The sequence below is a fragment of the Convolutriloba macropyga genome, chromosome 13 (genome assembly GCF_964194025.1).
Source record: "Convolutriloba macropyga chromosome 13, txConMacr16.3, whole genome shotgun sequence".
NCBI lineage: Eukaryota > Metazoa > Xenacoelomorpha > Acoela > Convolutidae > Convolutriloba > Convolutriloba macropyga.
Genome location: NC_134480.1, coordinates 16708644 through 16730074, shown reverse-complemented (window position 1 = coordinate 16730074; position 21431 = coordinate 16708644). Strand labels below are relative to the sequence as shown.

At 35.2% G+C, this 21431-nt stretch overlaps 2 protein-coding genes across 4 annotated transcripts in view; one reads left to right on the top strand and one right to left on the bottom strand.

Annotated features, from left to right (window-relative positions):
* LOC142351537 (sialin-like) overlaps window positions 1–21431 on the bottom strand; it is a 438741-nt gene that overhangs the window by 112009 nt on the left and 305301 nt on the right. The window lies entirely within an intron of this gene.
* The window catches only part of LOC142351530 (uncharacterized), a 60261-nt gene that overhangs the window by 2051 nt on the left and 36779 nt on the right, over window positions 1–21431 (top strand). The window contains exon 2 of the mRNA XM_075403601.1: window positions 14865–15118. Coding sequence (XP_075259716.1) covers window positions 14869–15118 — 250 coding nt within the window. The 5' untranslated portion in view covers window positions 14865–14868. The remainder of the gene's footprint in view (window positions 1–14864; window positions 15119–21431) is intronic.

The window sequence follows — 21431 nt, the reverse complement described above, 5'->3', positions numbered from 1 at the left end:
TGAGAAGGGTCACCTAGACAGGGCATGCAAGAGACAAAGAGATGGAGGCAAACATGAGTCAGTGGCAATGGGTCCAACATTGGCTACACCAGACGAGGAATGCTGGGCAGCTCTTACCCAGTGGAAGACAGCAGGCATGCTTGTGGACAGTGGTTGTACAGATCACATAGTGATGAACATCGATGCGTTCCTGGACTTTGTGCCCATTCAATCAGTGGTCAGAAATCCCAACGGAGAGGCTTCCAGAGTGGTGGGCAGAGGCTGCGTGAGGATCAGCATGCCCTCAAACAAAGGGGAATTCCAATGCCAACTCAAAAATGTTCTGTGTGTGCCGGACTATTCTTCAAACCTCCTATCAGTCCCAAGATGCACGGAGTGGGGACATAGATTCACTTTCGAGAGAAGAAACAGCTGCATGAAACTCCAGAAGGGAACTCGGTTAAAACTAACACAAGAAAATAATTTGTTTTACTTACCCTGCAGCGTTCTAGAATTCAAGATGAGTTCCAACAGCGTGAAACTTGACAGTGCAAGGAAGTGGCACAGACGATTGGGTCATTTGAATCAAACGGATGTGGTCAAGAATGCACCAGAGACAGTGGGGGAACTCGATGATGTATGCAATGTGTGTGCATTGGCCAAGATCACAAAGACTCCGGTACCAAGAGGGGCAGAGACCCAAGCAGAAGAGAAGCTGGAGAGGGTGTTCACAGACGTGATGGGACCTTTCAGAGTAGAGTCACTGTCAGGGTTCCGGTTCTGCATAGTGTTTGCAGACCAGTACACGAAGTTTGTGTTTGTGGACTTGCTTAAGGCAAAGAGTAAAGCACTGGCCAGCCTGAAGAAATTTGTTCTCAGTGTGGGGACGCCCAAGAAGCTGAGGCAAGACAATGTGAAGGAGTTTCTTTCAGAACAATTCAAGACGTACTGCTTAGATGCAGGCATTCTACAGGAAAAGACCATACCTGAGACGCCACAACAGAATTGGTTAGCTGAGAGGTGCAACAGGACACTGCTGGAGATGGCAAGATGTTTGCTCATTGACTCAGGACTTCTCAAGATGATGTGAGGAGCAGCAATTCTTCACGCAGCAAGGATCAGAAACTTGGTTGTGAGACGAGGAGAAGAAAAATGCCCAGCAGAGCTGATGAGAGGTATAAAACCTAAGCTTTCAATTAGTAAATTTTTTATTTTTGGTTGCACAGTCTTCATGAGGAAGAGGGACAGAGAAGTCAGCAAACTTGAACCCAAGGCACTGGAAGGAAAGTTTGTGGGTTACACTGAAGGAGAAAACGGATACCTGGTGTACATACCCAACACACGCAAGGTGATGGCAGTTCGAGATGTGATCATCAAGGAGTCTGAAGTGGGCTCAATCCCTGACAACAAAGAAACGGCTGACCTACTAGATGATGGGTCGGAACTGGGAATCTGGCACACAGATCATGGTCATCAAGATGATGACAACAGAGAACGATAGGACACATCTACTGCAATAAAGGAGGAGTGGCATGACGCAGGGAGCGTGAATACTCAAGAAACAACACTGAGACCAGAGGCCTCAGATGTTGGAGAAACAGCACTAGATGAAGGATCTATTGCAACAAGAGGGAGTTACAGAGACTCAGAGTCACTGGAAGACAGTGACACAGAAGACTTCTCACAGTTAGAGACAGTTGGCTTCAATGAAGATGCACTGGAACACGCGGACAGAGCAGAGCCCAGACGAGGGACACAAGCAAGGAATGTTCCGCAATTTTTTGGAGAAGTCAGGACCCATCTTGCTGTGACTGAGGGCAACTATGTGGAACCCAAAACAGTCTACGAAGCCAAGAAGTCCCAGGTGACGATTGGGACCAGTGGCACCGGGCAATGAAGGACGAGGTCAAGGCACTCCAAGACAACGAGACTTGGAACCTAGTGAGACCACCCACAGACAGGAGCGTCATACCGGGAAAATGGGTCTAGAAAGTGAAATTGGGACCCAGTGGTCAAGTTGACAAATACAAAGCGCGCTATGTGGCAAAAGGCTTCAAACAAGTGGAAGGACTGGACTACTTTGAGACTTTTGCGCCTACCTGTAAGCCAGAGACATTCAGGATTCTACTTCAGCTATCAGCGAAGCAGGGCCATGTGATGCACCAATTTGATGTCAAGACTGCTTTCCTGCACTCACCAATCGAGGAAGAAGTGTATCTGGAACAGCCACAGGAGTTTGTAAAACGCGGATCAGATGGGGAGAAGTTAGTATGTCGACTAAATAAATCAATTTATGGTTTGAAACAGGCTGCTAACAACTGGTACAAAGAGCTGGCAAACTTCCTACTGAGACAGGGTTTCACCAGAAGCAGGAACGATCACTGCTTGTTCGCAAGATCAGAGGCAGAGGATCACACCTTCATCTTGGTCTGGGTTGACGACATCATAGTAGCATCAAGAAGTATGACAGTGAACTCTGATGTCAAGAAGGCACTAGAAGCAACCTTTCACATGGAAGACAGAGGGAGACTACACTGGTTTCTGGGTTTAAGAATCAGACGGGAAGAGGGCAAAGTCACAGTCGACCACGAACGCTACATAGAAACAATGCTTGAGCGGTTTCAAATGGATCAATGCAAACCCTCAAGAACTCCAGCTGATTTGAATTCGAAACTTCAGACAGCGCAGAACGGAGATGAAGAAGTAGACCAGAGGATCTACAGAAGCTTGGTTGGATCACTTCCGTATCTGGCCAAACAGACGAGGCCAGACATCATGTTCACAGTCAACATTCTGTCCAGACACATGAATGCACCTACCAATCAACACTGGATGTGGGAAAACGACTTCTGCGATATCTTCAAGGTTCAAAAGGTTTAAAACTTACTTACACAAAAGAGGCTAGTTATGATTTAGTGGGGGAATGTGATGCAGACTGGTCTGGAGACTTGAACGACAGAAAATCAACAACGGGCTATTACTTCAAGCTCAACGGACGTGGCGAAGCACTCAGCTGGGGTGTCAAGAAGCAGGCCACAGTTGCTCTTTCTTCATCAGAAGCAGAATATCAGGGCATGGCAGCAGCAGTTCAGGAAGCACTCAACCTGAAACAACTTCTAGAGGATTTTGGCATCCAACAGAAACGTCCAATAGCAATTGGAGAGGACAGCCAAAGTTGTATCAGACTTTGCCCAAAACCAGTCATGCACAAGAGGAGCAAGCACAACGAAGCAAAGTTCCATTTCATTCGTGACAAGACTGAGGATGGGACTATTTCAATTCATTACGTCCCTACAGACAAAATGGCAGCGGACATCTTCACAAAGTCCTTACCCGTTTCGAAAGTGGAAACATTCAGAGCAGTTTTGCTGGGAGCAGACTCTACGCAATCAGCTCAAGTCTGAGTGGGGGTGTTAGAATATCGATCAAACTATAGTCTTAAACTTAGTGAGAATTAGAAAGAAAGTTTGACTTACCAGATTAGAAAGACAAGCAAAATGACTTCGATCAAAGAAATTATATAAATGAATCGTCAAGAAATGGTGCTGAGAATCAATATTCGGTTCAAATTGGTGAATCTAGATAATTATTATTAGAGTTAGATTAAGTGATGTAAAATCTTCCCAGCATGTATTAAATGATGATGATATCTGCGGAAGTGTGAATGAATTCGTAGAAAAGTGCAAATGCATTTCATTTATGGTTCCCTTTGCGACTGATTTGCAGAAGCAAACCATATTGGGTAACCCTTGCGACCCCCACTATAAATCACGGTGCTAAGATTATTTTTGTATCTTGACTTTTTCACACTGATAATGGGGATATATATAGCTGATTTTTGAGTCTTTTTTCATCCCCAAATTCAAATCACCATCTTGATCTAATAATCAGATCTCTCCTGTAAATCTCTAAATTCTTCTGTAAAATATCATTTTGGTTATTCTCTCATTTTTGAGAAATTAATTCTTTTACTTAGTTAAAAACGCTTTTTATTCCGCTTGCGAAAGTCCATAACCCAACAGGATAGATACTATATCTTTCCTGTGAGGTTTTGAACTTAGTATATAGCTGTTCCAAGTTTCTCAAATTTTTTTTAACCTCATCAAGTCTCATAGGGAAATATTCAATGCCTAATACACAATAGTCAAAAGTCAGAGAACCAGTCAAGTCTAATCTAGGCTTCTGGGTTTCAATAATTGAACAAGAACAGGCGTTCGTGAAAATTTTACTTTCATGTTCATTTCATGACTTAATACAACAAATAAAAAAACAGCTTGCCAAACAATATTCGTTTAAAAAGTGCTAAAAGTTCCGACCCCACTTATGGGGCGAAGAACTATATACTCAAATGGGTTTTTGTTTTTGTTCAGACAATTTTGGCCGATCGATATATTTATCGTAGAGAAATGTGAGTACTATCATTAAAAAGCTGGTCCAGCGTAGAATTCGAAAATAAACAGATTTTTTTGAATTTGTTTTTTTTCGAGGTTCAAAATTTTCCGTGAACATGTCATATTTCAATTTTGTTCATGATTTTGTTCCTTTTTAGCTGAATTTTCGTTCAAGTTAAAATTTTTTTCTATTAAACAGTTAATTTACACTACATTTTACGCTTCAAAATCAAACAAGACTGTGTTTCTAATTGACAAAAGGCAATTAAAAGGCTAGTTACGGTCTCATAGGAAATGTTCTGAAGACTTTTCTCTTTGATATCCAAGTTCGGCTTAGGATAAACTTCATTCACATCAAATGATGCCCAATGAACAAATGATTTAATTTGAAGAAATCGCTCCACTTTTTTTGGCTTCGACTTTGAGGTTTCGTAATCTATACTGAAATTTTGGTTTTCTTTTAACGATTTTATAATTTTTCTAAGTCTTATGGCAATCTCGTTGACTAACATTGAAAAAGAGGCCCTTAAGAGCGTCAGCTAACTCTTTCTAGTGCTTTGAGTGGACAACTAATGGTTGTTAAGACTTCAAAAACCATTTTTCGATTTTTTTATCATTAACCAATCTTGAACTTATTTCTGTGTACATGTAATAGAGTCTCAAAAAAGACAGGGGCACTTTTTTATACTGCAGCCAAATTAAATTGGTTGGCGTTTTTATCTTCTGACTACTGGTTTTATGACTTCAACGCCACGAGTTTTCATAAATTATTTTAAAAGTTTTTTGATTTTCTTCTATTCAATTTGATATCTTATCATATTATCCAAATAATGACAGCTGTCATTGGCTAAGTGAAGGAGTTCTATTGATAATAGATAAAGATTTCAGAGTAAAACCCATGGTTTTAAGGGCTTCGACTTTCTTCACGCATTTTTCGTATGATTATTTTGTTTCTGACTGCATTTCTTGTCCTTTTCATAGTTATAAGAATTATTATGATGTTTTATTGATGACTTAGGATTGACAGTCTTCCCACCGAAGAAAAACTAAGCATATTTATTGAATTCCGTTGAAAGCTAATGAATTTAATGTCTTTTGAAACTATGGATTTACAAAAATTTTGTGGTTGTAATATAATTGTTCATATTTGTTGTTTTTCAAATTCATTATGTTACAACAAAAAAAACACACTGCTGTTAAAAAGTGATTGAAGATATTTTTTCTCTTAGTAGTTCATTTTCAATGGCTTCGACTATTTTCTCTCTGATTTTTTTTAATGCTCTTTTTTAATTCTTCATGTAGTCATAAAATTTTTCCTAAATGCTGAGAGTTCTCGTAAGCTTCTGATTTATGATTGGATCAACTTATTCAATGCAGTCAGTGTATAGCTAAGGTTCCTAAAGTATCAAAATTGTTTTCATGTTTTTTAAAACTTTTCATTTTTGTTGTTCTTTTTGTCGACTTTTAACTTATTCTCATCATTGAAAGGTCCCATACGCTTCCTTGTTTTTCAAAGTTATCATGATTCAGCGCTGAAAAAATAATTAGCGCAGTCCGGGCGGCGGAAAGGCTGAAATCTTCCAGTTTTGAATGATAGGTTTTAGAAGCTCAACTTTTTTCCTTGCCTTGTGCTGGATGTGACACATTTTATAAAATGATCCTCTGAAAAAAGACAGGGTACCCATTTGGGTGTCATGAATTTTAGTTGTACCAAATTCATGACACCCAAATGGGTACCCTGTCTTTTTTCAGAGGATCATTTTATAAAATGTGTCACATCTCCAACAAAATTTGATTTTATATATTTTTTGAGTCGTTGAAATTCACCAAATGGGATTCTCTGTCTTATTTTCTTGAAACTCGAAGAGTTTCTAGGTGTGTAAAAAGATTTGAAGAAATGGTTTTAGAGATTGACTTTTTCACTCCTGTTGGAGACTCACATCTTGCGTTGTATTGCGGTACTGTAGGTAGGCTGAGTAATTTGTTCAAGCTCTTCACGCGTTTGACGAGCAGTTATGTGTTTCTTGTTGGCAAAATTTTCTCTCGATAATCAATTTTGTCAGTTTCGGCTAATTCCACCAATATGTTCAGACTTTTGACACAGATATTCTGTCGATAAACTGCTGATTTTGTAGCTTGCGGTCTTGTTTGGGCAGGACGCTTCTTTATTCAGATTGGGTATGCTTGGAATGATCCATGCAGGATTTGTGCGTTTATGTTTTAATCGTCTGGGTAAATTTCAATGGTTGATTCAAGTAAATCATTTAATTCACTGCAAAACTCCTGCAATGAATTTTTGAAGATATTCTTATCATCTTGGTTGAGGGCATTAATTCAAGGAATAGTTGAACGTCAGCGTAGGCAGAGCAGTTGAAAGTTTTTGTGTACGCGTCATCTTAACCGATGCGAGCAATTCTTAGACACTGGTGTAAGGACTCCTGTTTTAGAAGAAAGTCACATCGCGTTTGTTTTTATCTCGGTTAGTCAATTTCACACCTTTTCGCTACTGATTGATCTCAAAAAGATCGGGAATTTGTTTCTCTTCCTCATATGATTGAGAAGGTTCTCCAATTGTTTTCAGGGAAACTAAAACTCCCGCAGATTACGGCTGATTCAATTGAGCTGTTAGAATTTTTTGCAAATCGTTTTTGATGTATCTGCTTTTGGCTGCCTTCGAAGTGTTAAAAAACAGACGTTCGCTTCCTGCTTGAGATGGTTTTCTAGTTGCTGTCCGCGAAACTAAAACTCAGGCAGATTTGGCTTAGTTTTTCAAAATTTTGATTGATGAATATGCGTTAGCTTGCCTTCGAAGTGTTAAAAAAACACAGAAGTTCACTTCCTGTCGATTGATCTCAAGTTTTCATGTCGGAGAAAAATCTCGTTGATCTTTGTTTAGAATTGATGAGTGCATGCTGTTCTTGTTTGCAATCAGATCATGGCCATGGGTGTTTGTTTCCCCCCTTGAACGTCTGTCAGTTGGATTGATTGTGTAACCTTCCAATATCAATTCAATGTTATCAATATTTTTGTTTAGCTAGGTTTTGCACATTCAATTGACAGTGTACTCTGTGATGTTTACACATATGTCACATTTATTCTTCTTCAAGATTAAAGATTCTACTCACTCTTATGACTTTTTTGTTTCTTCCTGCTTCTCCCTGACTACAAATTATTTCGCCGATGGTGACTGTTCCCTGTACAATTTCTTGCCAAGATTGAAGCCGCTGCTCCTCTCGAGGTTGCGAGAGTGGATTTTGAGGACGCAGTCTACCTGATTGAAAAATTCATAAGCTTCAGGTAGTTGAGGATATTTCTGGTATCCCTCTTTGACGAGCTTTTTTTTATGTCTTTATGGCAACAGCAGGAATCGAGAGAATTTTCATTTTGTCGAGGATGGTCTCTGTGTCTTTACATTCACAGCAGAACTTTCTCTCGATCATTGCGAGTGACCATTTTTTATGACGGAGTTCGTTGGCCGTAAGGGGGGGGGGTGAGAGGCATGCTTTTGTAGGCTATAATTGAGTTGTTAATGACGTCGTGACAAAGTATGCACTCGAGATGAGTCAAAAGAGAGCAGAAAATTTTGAACTATATTTGTTGTAAGTGCTGCTTGGGGTTGTAGGTTGGCTTCCGATTGACTAAACAAAGGATTGCAGGTCGTCGACCAATTCTCGAAATTATAGCCTGCCGGATTCAAGTGCTCTATGATGAGAGCTGGCTGCAATGATTCGTATCTCTGTCCTACCCCAAGGGTGTTCAAGAAGTACACACTTTTATGAAACTGTTTTTGATCGAGGAGCGGGTTAATATTGCAACACTAAGTAACTGAAGGACGGTTGGTATTGGGCAGTAAACATATGTCCGCTAATCTAGTAAAGTATAATATGCGCCTCCCGAACCCCTCAAAAAATTTGTAATAAACACCTAATTTATGTGATTTTAAATAGATAAAATAAAATGAAAACTAATCGGTCGATTTTTTATTTTTTTAAATCTCATAACACGTAATTTACACATTTTTCTCAATTTTTTCTAAAGTAGCCGAAGTAGCGCATATTATGCAATACTATATATTACATATTTAAAATCGTGTTCAGGAAAAATTGAAAAAAAATGTGTAAATTACGTGATTTTAGATGAAATCTGCCGATTAGGCAGTTTTAAATTTATTTTATTTTTATTTAAAATCACGTAATTTACGTGTCTGTTCAACAATGTTTTTGAAGTGTTTGGATAGCACACATATTATACACTACTTAATTTTTGTGAAGAAGTAGTATCTGATGAAGTACCATAGAAATTGCAATTAAAATCCAGACAAACACGAATCGTCACGTATTTTAGTTTTCCAACTGTGATATTAGAGCTAAAATGATGAGTATAGTATGACTTGCTACATTTAAGGTACAGAAAACTCTGACCCAAAAATTTAACTGAGCAGATACTGTCAAGCAGATTAGAAGCGCTCATTACGCATCTCGTTACAAAGCAGTGCTTTCAAATGGGCGATTTACTTAATCTGGATTGTTTTGGAAAAAATTTTATCTTCCAAAGGTCAGTAGATAAAATGCCTCCAGTCAAAGAAGAGATTAAAAGAGGGTTAGTTTTCAAAGACAGCAAATGGCTGTCTGATTGAAAAAATTTAAGACAAGCTTATAAATGAACACTCTTATATGTATGTATAAACTGTAGATTGATTTATTCCTCGTCCATAATTATATGACTTCCAAGGAACGTTAAAATTGTTATGGATAGTAATTTTTTTGCGGGAGAACTTTTTGATAATGAAAAAAAACGACGTATTTATTTTCCATAAATTTTCTTTTAATTAGGCAAGATTTAGGTAAGGTTCTTGTAATCTATTGTTTCTCATTTTTATTGTTGTTGTCTCAATGACAAGTAATTAACGGATTATAGGTATAAATTAATCCAAAATTGTCAGCAATTTTCACAAACACAGATGATACAAAACTTCTGAATGATTGTTTATAGTTATTGCTTCATACAAGCAATGAAAGAATCGCTATTAAGAATAACTCTAGATTCAGAATTGCATTGTTATTGTGAAATAGAAATAACAAGGAGGCTCGGTAATGTACGTTTGCACATGATGTTCCGACCCGCGCTCATCTACATTTTTGACTTAACTGTCTTTTGATTTAGATTTTGACAGAGAGATAATCAAAAATAGATGTTTGAATATAAAAAAATTGTTTCACAACCAAACTAATAATTTAATTTTATAAAACCATGCCTCATTACAATGAGCTCTGACATTAAAAAGACTACGAGAAAAAAAACAACAAAAATGCAAGAACAAAAATTTCACGGCAAAAACAATATCTAAATTTAGAAGCACCTAGTAACACTGTCAAATTACAATCAGACGAAACCCTAACTACACAAATTTATTTTTCCTAACTACGCAACAGATGGATCTCTTCCTTAATGGGACAAGGTAACAAGTCGACAAAAAGAAGAAAATAGGCCAAATTCAAAAGTTACTCAATATTTTTTAAACCAAATAAAATCAAGTCCCAAAAATAATTTGCTTTTGACGAAACAGTTCTTGATAAATTTTTTAAAACGTCGTAAAAACCAATAGGACCTGTAATTGGTTAGATTAAGCCGCATGAGCGGACTAAAGATGCAGAAAAACTCAAAAAATTACGAACATTCCGAAAACGCAAATTAGCGAAGCCATTAAAATCATAGGCTTCATCTGAAAATTATGTATTCTATTTCAATTTCTAATTATGCTAATTCAATTGAAATTATATGTTATATGTTCAATTGCGCTAGATTTGAATATCATTGGGAACTGTTATTAGGCAATTGTGCTATAGGAAGAGAAAAAGTATTACAAATACACTACTCACAAAACTTTTCATGAAAACGCATATTGTGCAGCGAACACAACATCAGTTAGGTCATAATATTATTAAACATATTAATCTTTGTAATACAAGGAATTGTATGGGACCTCTCAATGATGAGAATAAGTTACAAGTTGACGAAAAGAACAACCAAAACTGAAAAAATTGAAAAACGATTAGAAATCTGAAAAATTTGTAATATACTAAACTTTAGAACTGTTCGCTTTAAAATAGCTACTACGGGTAACATCATTCATAGAACCCTCAATTACAAGCTTATTAGACCGGTCAGGAGTTTACGCTACCTAAAGAATAAAAAACAGGCAAAAACAGCGAATTCAAAAGAAAATTGAGCGAAAAAAGTGTCGAAGAACCTTTAAGTAATTTTTCTATTCCTTTGATTATTTTGTAGCAGCAATAGGTTTCTTCTTTTTACCATTTTGACTCCATAAAAACAACACACATGAAGAAATATATTAAAATCACGAAATTTATGAGAAAACGCGTAGTAGCAACGCCATCAAATTCAATAGCCTTCAACGAAAGCTAATAAATACGCTAAGTTATGCCTCAATGAGATGACAAAAATTTGGTTTCTAAAAGTCATCAAATTAACATTACCTTGAGTCATCGACTATGAACATCAACAATTACAGGCAAAATCAAAAAGTAATGAGAAAATTAACAGAATAAAGAGTCAAAGACCTTTAAAACATAAGCTCTAGAGTCTTATCTCAGGCAATGCATCCATCAACATCAAGAGAATGTGTCCAAGTTATGGAAACCAATATTACGAAAAAAAAAATCCAAACTCTTTTTTTTTGAAAATAATGAAAACTCGTGCATCAAAGTCAAATCACCAACAGTTAGAAGACAAACCACTAACTAGATTATTTTGGCTAAAGTAGAAAAAAGGGGTTCCTATCATTACTGAGACTGACTTACAGTTCACGTTATTAAGTTTAAGATTGGTTAATGCTAAAAAAATTTCTTGAAAAATTATTTTTAAAGTCTTAACATGCATTAAATTCAATAGCTTTTGAACAGAAGTCAATAAATTAAATACGATTAATTGCTCCTCAACAGGAGGAAAAGTATATTTTTCTTGCATAGCTAATCGATATGATATCACAATTAATCTTTTGATAATGGGAACAACAACAAAAGCAGCTAAAACATACCAAAATATCAGTAGAAAATTTCGAGAAGAAAGTGTCGAAGCCATTTAAACCTTAAGCTTTTCGCTGAAGACTTTATCCAAAATCCATTGAAAGTCTTCTTCACGTCAATGCGAGATATTAATGTCAGGATAATGGGATAAGATTTCCAGAAGAAACAATAATGAGAAAAAATCCAAATTAAAAAAAAAAGTTTGGAATCTTGTGGCATTGAAGTCATATAACAAATAGTTAGAAGATAAAACCGCCAAACAGATCAATTCGGGTTTCAATAGAAAGGAGGGGAAACCTGTAGATACTGAGACTGACTCAAAATTCACGAAAATAGGTTTAGGATCGGTTAATATTGTGAAAGTTTGTCGAAAATAGTTTTTAAAGACTTAGCAGCATTTACTCGTCAACCCAAAACTTTAGATAGATTCTCTTGATGCTCAATACGAAACCAATTGCACTTTAGCTCAAGCAGTTTAGGCCATATGACTCCAAAAATTTATTAAAACCTCAATAAGGAAATCAAAATTTCATTTTTAATTACGAAAACTCAGAGTCGACGCCAAAAAAAAACACGAGTGATTCCTAGAAAACGAATTCTTTGTTCATTGGGCTTCATTAAACTTTGAAAAGGTTGTCATTAACGGAATTTCGATATGAAAAGTGACTAGTCGCTAGGTGACATAAGAAAACAAATAAGTATGAAAAGTGTTCCAAAAAAGCTCTCTCAAATGGAAATCGATTTTTTTTTGTAGTAAACTTCCTTATGAGATCAAAACTACTCTTTTTATCGTCAATTAGGAACTAAAATTGAGTCAATTTTTGACGTGAAATTTAATTTTTTAAATAATGTTTTTTTATTTAAAAAATATCTTAAATTGAAAAAAAATTACATTAAAAGTGAACAAAATCATGCCAGATATCCCGTGTTCACACTAAACTTCAATCTTCGATAACTCCTCGAAAAGAAGGAAATTCAAAAAAATCTTTCTAGTTTCGAATTCTACGCTGGACGAGCTTTTTAATGATACCACTCACATTTCTCTACAATGAATATATCGATCGGCCGAAATTGTCCAAACAAAAAAACTCATTTGAGTATATAGTTCCTCCCATATACAAGTGGGGTCGGAACAAAAAGAATTGGGAAAAAACCAGAAACTCAAAGTGCGAACGGAGATGTTTCATCGAGTTAGAAGAAATTACATCAATCCTGATTTGAAATGAAAATGTTGAGATGCGAAATTGATGTGATGTAATCGCACAAAATGAGTCGTAGCGCTTTGAAACATTTCGGTTAGATTCGAACACTCTTTAACAGGCAGAGTAATCGCAATAGCTTTGCCTACTTCGACCAGTAAAGTTATAAACTCATTCAATTTTAATGGTTTTGGCAAAATATGAACTGACAGGAGTGTTTACTCTTAATGATGTTCTATGCTTTTTTCACGCAATCGTACCGTTCATTTCTACTTATTTAATTTGTACCAAACAACATTTTTTGCAATTATTTGAATCATCATATGCTCTTTTTGAACGCGGTTGTTGCTGGATTGATATTTTGCCTCCACGCTTTGACGTTTCTTCCTCATAACGGACAAACAGGTGAACCCCGTGGGAATTCAGTGTCAGTTCATTTTTCATACATTTTTACCCGTATTTAAAATACTTTTCAACAACACTCCTGATGGGGTATCTTTTGATAATTTGAAGGTCAATTTTTTAATGGGAAATTTGGACAGCTTTTCGTTTCGGTATGGCTTGATATCATTACTTTCTGTCATCTAATTTGTTCTCATTCAAATAAATAAAAATCGCTGGTTTGATTCGGGATTGTTCACTGATTGAAAAAGGTCCAAATTTATGGTTGCCAGAGCTCGTTTCAGTTTTTAAAAAGCTCGTTTAAAATCTACTTCAATCGAGTGCATGCTAAAAATGCAATAAAAAAACGCCCTAATAAATGTGACTAATTTTCTTAAAAACAAAGAAAATAAATGTTTGTGTTCTTTCCAGTCTGAGTTGACCCCCCCCCCCCCCTCATAAGCAGTTTTGAGCAGACCAACTAGAAGGTACTCCATCCTACAGAACCAATTTGGTTTTGATCACACCTACTTCCACTGCTCACAGGGGGTATCACGGTTTTAATTGCCAATGAAATGTGGCTGGTACTTTTAACACTTTTCAATGAACTGTCTTCTGTAAAATTCCGCAAAAGTGAAAATTCGGTGACGGCAACAGCAAAATTTGTTTATGATTCCAATCAACTAAGAATGATATGTATCACAAATTTTTAGAGGTGACAAACGTACGATAATCTCCTTCACCTAGTTTTATTCATTGCTATCTAATTAGGAAAGCAATATATTTAATTGCTGCTTAACTAGAGTTCTTCGTAAACACTCGAGAATGAAATAAACACTCAAATTGTAATCAAATTTGTTCAAATTGCAAATGAAATTGTTTTCTTGCTACCTTGTGATCGAATTTCAGGCTATTTAGAAGATTTTTACGCGCAATTTTTACGCAATTACGTAACGTATTACGTAAAATATTGCATCATTTTCAATTTATTTGCTGGTGTTGTATGCGTCATCGTTTTTACATTAACCTCAGTCTCCATTTAAACTAGTATAAACTTCCTCTCATTCGAGAAGTATATTCCTAAATGTGAACAGGAAAAGGACCGATGAGTTCGCTAACTCTTAATTGGGAAAATTTTCAGGAGAGGGTCGGAAATTAAACAGGGCGAATTTGGCCGAGAGATGCCCTGGGCCAATTTGATACGGGGGCCGATAACACAGATTGATTTCTCTCCAGAGCACCAAAAATAAATTTTTTGATGAAATTAAAAACTATCACCTCATTTTTTTTCATTACAAGTCAGGTTACCACTCAGCCTTAGAACCCCGCGTGTTGTACATTTTACCCTTTCAATTCAATAAGTTGTTGAAATGATAAATTTGTTCATAATTTTCTGACGTAAACGCGGTGTGTGCGTATGTGAAAAAAAAACTTTGTCGACATGCTTCAGTTGCATCAAACAAAATCCACGTTTATAAATCCAATATTTTTCGTTAAGTTCTAGCTAAAAAGATAAACGGGGGCGCATTTATTAATTATTTTTTTTGGTAGTTTGTAAAAACAACTAGTTAGCTCTGGTTAAAAAAGTTCATTTATTATAAGTTTATCAGCTAAGTAGTATCTTTTCTAATTATCGGGGAAGTTATGTTTATTAACGTAGTATCAAAAAGTTATACATCCTGGACAAAATTATAACTTGTACTTCTTTCATATTTCATGTACTGAATTTAAAAGGAACCTGACAAAAAGTTATTATCTTGTTTTTATTCTATTTTTTTCGGTATATAATACTGATAAATAGTTAATAAAGAAACATAGAGCTATAGGGTCTGTATGTACGTGGGTTTTGACATCAGTTATTTGTTCAGCGTTATGAATAGAAAAAACGGGGATGCATTTAACATTGTTACACCATCTTTACCCTCCAAAAAGACTCCCAAACAACAAAGCACCCCGCCCAGCGCAGTAATGCGCCGACCTAGAGAGAAAACAAACAACGAGGGTTACAGAAAAAACAACAACAACAACTCGAGCAAAAACTCCCACGTTAAGATGTTTGTCATATCAAAGTTCATTTTATGCCTCGTTTTTATTTATCTAATATTCGTAGCCTCTTCGTCAGGTAAGTGACCAACATTTTATTTGTCTTGTCGGATTCCTTTTTAAATTTAATATTGTGGTAGAAAATCTACTGATTTTTTCTCTGGGTTACCAGACTTGCTGGTTTTGACCTATCTTGGGACCAAAACTGTAATAATGAGCAGAATCTGATTGGAAATAATAGTTAACATAATTACAATCGAGTTTCCGTCTATCTGGACGAAAACTTACTTAAAGAAAAAAAAACAAACGTTAATGAAAAAGAATACTGTAAGACGCTGCCAGCTCATTTGCAACGGAAAACTTAATAACATATAAAAAATACGAAAGCCAAAGCAAAAAACGAATTACAAATTTGTTTGTGAACTTACAAAATTGTCGAAAGAGGCTTTATTTTTTAAAAAAATAAACTGTTGCATAATAATTTTTGATTATCACAGTTACGGAAACATTGACTTTTCTCAAACCCCTCTTCGAATATCAGGTATTTGTTATAATTTATTATAATTTGTTGTAAAATACTTTAATTTTTTTGGATTAAAAAATTGGGAAAGAAAATGTACGTAATAATTGATTTGAACAAAATTGACGTACATGAAGCGGCTTAAAAAGGCCATGATACATTTCTGTCAGCTATTTTTCGGTTTTTACCAAAAAAATATGTTTCAGTTTTTTTAATTGTTTTAATTCACCTACGAGAAGCTTCATGTCGTTTTAGAGAGTACTGCGCAAATAATTTCAGCGTTAATTCTCAAGGGACAAAGGGACAACAAATGATTAAATGGATAACCCGTGAAAAAATCTTGCACACCAGCTTCAAAAGATTTTTTGGTTTGTAAAAGTACCAAAACAGTGCTTTAGTGAAAGAAACAAAAATGTTAAATACTCTCAAAGGGTACAAAATTTGCAGAAATTTTTAAAACTCGCATTCATATTTTGACATGCATGGCTTTTTGAATTTCGATTGACCTAAATTGCGTTAAGTTGCTAAAACGATAAATTAAAAAAAATAACCACTCTTAAGAGACGATTAATCACCGCAAAATTAAATAATATCACAAAAAATTGAATAAATAGTTAAAGCCCAGAGGGGCATTATACCACTGAGCAGCTCATATAGGGCTATACCGGTCTCTTTTATTTAAATTCACCGAAGCAGACGAGAAGGCATAAAGTCAAGGTGCAAATGCAGCTTTTTTCGTAGGTTTTGACATCAATCTAGCCAACCCCGGCACAACACATCTCTACTCCAACTTCGCTCAATCTACCCCTCCAAACCGAACCCCTACCCCAGCCCCGCGCCAGTGCGCCCTACTACTAGCCTCCCTAAGCCCAATACTCACGGGTTATTTTGAAGCAGTTTGCCCGACGCTAGTCGGTTATGTCGTTCCTTTTACTACATAAGCAGAAAAATCAAACTACGTAAAAATTACGTAGGTATTTTTTTTAAATTCAATATCTTGAGGAAATTTTACGCCTCTCATAGATCAAAAACTGGCAGAAAGTTGTTTAGTGCGTTTTTTATATATAATTTTTGTTTTGCACCAATCATCTAATGTTCACTAATTAAATTCTAAACGTTCTCTAATTAATGCATGACCTCTGAACCAAGAGTGTAAAGAAGAGCAAATATTTCATCCTATTGGTTCTTGAGGATGTGTTAACGGTTTCATAAAATATTTTTATAAACAATCCTCGAGTAACAAATCCCCTCGAGTATGAAACAGTTAGCAGATCCTGCTTAAAAACATTTTAACTTTGTACGACTGCAGCTAAAAACAGCAGATTACCTTTGGACCTCTAGTTTGCTTTGAATACATATGTCAAGAAGTCCGCATGTTAATTCTACTCGAACTTGATCACCAATATCTAGGAAAGTTGCGAGCTGGAAATTTTCAAAACAAAATGGTCAAGTTGTCTCTTTATTAATTGCCGCCGTCAATTTCTCAACGGCTACTATTTAGGCGCTCTCCTCTTTACAATTCAAAGAATTTGTATTGTATTGGGGCGCTGTCTTTTTTAAAGATCTGTTCGCACATTTTCATGATTTTTGGAGTCATATTGGAGTAGTGATTTTGGTCACCACGCCAAAACAGGAAGTAGTGCGAAAAAAAGTGGTTTTGCAGCGTAAGGTTTTTTTACTCTAATTTTAAATCAGAAGGAGAAAACGGCATTTGAACGAAAAATCGCTTTCTCGCTAGTGGTTTCTCGTTCACATGCGTCAATTTCATCTTGATTTTTACTATGTCTTAGAATTTTTGGATAGAATTTTTTCCCAAATGGTTTCCCCAATTCACTCATAGTGTGTTCTAGGTCTAATTTTTGTTAAGTCAATAAAAAATTCTTTGAATTGTACGTCAGGACTTGTCCTGCTATATTTTTAAATTCACTTTAGCTTTTTATCACGTTTCCTGTTTTACATAAGTCACAATTTTCAAGGTTGAATTCTGACTTACATCACTTTCTTTTTCAAATGAGACGATTTTGAATTCTTTCACGCATTGAATTACGCAATGTTGTCAATTAAGTCAAAGTCAAAAAAGCAAAATCAAAAAATCAAAAGCAACAGGATAAGCATATAAAGCCTGGTCATTAGGTCTTCGTGCATTACGTTATCAAAATTCATTAAAACAATTGCTAGCTTTTATTAATAGCCGCACAGCGATAGCTGGGGCTATTATTGGCCTTCTCTTGGTTTTTTACAATGCAGGAATTGGATTGTATTGGTGCTCTGTCTTTTTTTTTTAATTTTTGTAAGATGTTTTCATACCTTTTTTCATTACTTTGAGCTTTCAAAACGGGATAAACAGGTAAAGCTCAGCGCGCATCAAGTTTCATTAGAGGCCCTTAACCGCATTTAGTAGTTCTTCAAGTACTTAGAGTGGCGAAGCTACTGGGAAGGCCGTACTTCAAGGTTAACAGGTCATTTTCAGAAGTTTTTGAGCCCAAAATATTGCAATTTTTTCGTCTTTTTTTCGGATTTTTTGTTGGACCAGTCTAAAATTGAGGTTTGTAATAAATGGTAAAGGTCTTTTGCAAGACGTAATTACTTTTTATGGCCATTTTAAGAGCTATATGTATTGCTACACCTAATATAAACACGGTAATTTATTCTAATTTTAAAAATTTTTTCAAGTTTTTTTGAACATTTTTGTTGTTTCAGCTCTTGATGTCACAATCATAGGTTATTTTATAGTTTCTGGTGGTAATGGAATGGTTTTCAACTTCACGAATTTTACCAATTTTTTTGATAAAACTTGCAGTTTTTTCCAATTTTCTGACATTAAATGTCATTATTCAAGTTTTCCGGATCCAGGGGCAAAAAGTCTCGTCTAGGATTTGCTAATACTGCAAAATTTTTATTGGCCATTGCATAAGCCAATTTTATTCAAATTTTTGAAAATTGTTGTCAATTTTTAGGTTTCTCCAACCTGAACAGCCAAAATATTTCCTATAGGGGTTTGCTGCTGTTGAGTTTGCTAGTATGTTATTGCAGAGTTCCTAGTGGCAACAAAATAGTTTTCTGTTTTTTTGAATTGCAAACATAAGTAATTTTCTAAATAATGCTTAAAATTTAAATTTTTTTTGATTGTTTTCAAAATTTTTGAATTTTTTGGGTCATTTTTTGAGTTTAACTATCTTTATTCGCCAACGAAACTTTTTAAATGTTGCAGATGAGTTACAAGACAGAACACCATAGAGAAAAAATGAATTTGAACCTTATTTCCGGACACGTTTTCGAAAAATATCTTTTCCTTTTTATTTAAAGCATTTTTCACATTTCTTTTTGAAGCATTGCATTTGTCATTTTTTTGGAGATTATCTACCTTTAGTGTCAAATTAATCTCTTTCAAGTCTTTTGCGTGATTTAATGTATTTATTGCATTGTTTCATAAATGGCCTTCAGGTTAAAAGCTTCAAGAGTTTTAAGAATAATTGTTCTTTGTGTTTAGTTTGATTCTTTTAGTTTCTCAACTTTCGAGACTTCGTCTTTTTGGCTGGGATTGTTCGATTGATCTGCTGGTCAGGTACATTAGGTCTGTTTTTCATTCAATTCCTTGGATTGTATTTCAGGACTTGTCCTGCTATGTTTTTTTATTTCGTCGTCATGATTTTTGCTACGACCATAGGGCGTCACAGGCACTTTTTGTTTATTCGTTCATGCAATTTCAACTGAATTGCATGTGTGACGTCATTTTTTGCTCTTAGTGGAGCGAGTTTTTTTGTTCATGCGCGTGATTAAATTTTTGGTCACACTTGACTTACCTCACTCTCAAAAATGACTTCCTCACTTTGAAATTGACTTCTATTTACTTTAGTTCAAAGAGATAAGGTCAAATGGGTGTGTGTCACTCTAAATGAAGGTTATTTGAGATCAGCTAATAGAGGCAGCAATAACTTATACAGATTTTAAATCAAAATATTACAGATCAGCCTTCAATGAAAAGACGAATTTTTTTGGTCTGTCTCTTTTACTGTTTTTTTAGACTGCCGATCTACGAATCTATTGCGGCTATTTTCTGGCAATCTGCCAGCTATGTTAGTGTTATGCTTAATAGCGCTCAGTTTAAGAGCTGAAATATGTGTAATTTCAGAATCTAACTGAATATGCAAAAATTTGCATACCAAATAAAAAATGACGTTTGGAAAAGTTCTGTCAATTATTATCTCTTGTTTTTTTCTGTTTCAATGTACGTAAAGCGTTTTGAGTGTTTCTGACAATTTTAATGTCTGTTTAATGTTTGTCAAAAAGGATTTTTGCTGATACGGTTGTTTTAATTTGGCCATTATATGATTGGAAAATTTCATTCCACATAAAAATAGTGTTACTTCACATCTTGCAGACATACAAATTTGTTTGAGACGATGACTCTTATTGCGTGCTTGATGTCGAGAAGATCTAAATTATCAAGTTCCAGCATGTTTTGTTCAAACTGATTTCTGTAGTAGGAATCCGAATTATTGCTTTGTATCCATTACATCCAATACAACACCGTCGTCATGGATTTTCAAAGTAAATAGAATAATCAGCCTTTCGTTTGAAAAAGTGTCAATCTAAACATTGAGAATATAAGCTATGTATTTTTTATTCAAGAAACTAACAACAAAAAATAATTTTGCGATTGGTTAATTAATATATATATATATATATATATATATATATATATATATATATATATATTTATATATATATATATATATATATATATATATATATATAAACAAATTGTATTTCTCGAGAATTATGCTGAATGAAAGCCACAAAATTTTGACTGGAGTGTAAAGAAAATTTCTCAAAAATCACAAAAGAAATTGCGCCTTATCTGACTTGATATACTTCGTCGACAATGTTTAACCAGTTTATTCTTTTTTGTCTTGAAATTTTTGGCTTTATCAGAGATCTATCAAATAGCAGGAGGCATCCGTTTTAACCAAAGTTAATGATGAACTGTTGAAAGTTAATAATAAGTAACCCACGAGAGGAAATCTTTTAATTATTGAAGGAAAATTGACTTAAAGAACAACTAGTCTCCTTCATCAATTGTTGATTACTTTTTTCCTTTCTACAAATCAAAGTCGAGTATTCATTCATATTAGAGAAAACTTTAACCTAAGTTTTCCAGCCAAGTACTCTATACAGTTTTTCATTATATTGATTAAATTGAAAAAAAATAACACATCAGCAAACAATGGTCGATATACACTCTAAAAATAGCTACAATATCTCGGTGGTGGCAATACTGTTTATTATTTGTTTCTGTTTGTTTCTGTCGTGCTGATCTTTTTTAATGTGAGGGATAAAATGTTTATTTACAAACCCTCTTTTTTGAATGTAGCAGATGATTTTGGATCTTGCATGATAGTCTCTCAAGTTTCGAGCCCGAGTTCACTCTACCTTGATTGACCATCATTTTTTTTCTCAGAAACCATATTTAAGGCATATTTTGGTGTATAGTTGTATGTTTTATAAGATACCGCTTATCCTAGATCGTACAAGAATGAACCTTGTCGCAAATGACGACTTTCTAATTATCCGGGTCGAGGTTTGGCGGTGAATTTTCGTAAGAAATGCGGTGAAATGCGGTGAAAAAAATAATTTTCACCGCTTATTTCTAACATCTTTTTGCAGTGAATACGGTGAATCGCGGTGAATTATTTATTTTCACCGCGTTCTCAGTATTCTTACAAAAAGGATTCGTCACCACACGGGTTCGAACCTCTGACCTCCTTCATCCTTTCATCTGTTTAGTCCACTCCGCCAACTCTAACTTACATCTTGGAAAATTCTTGTGAACTTAAATCAGTTTGAGTAAACTTTGGAAATCATATGCGGT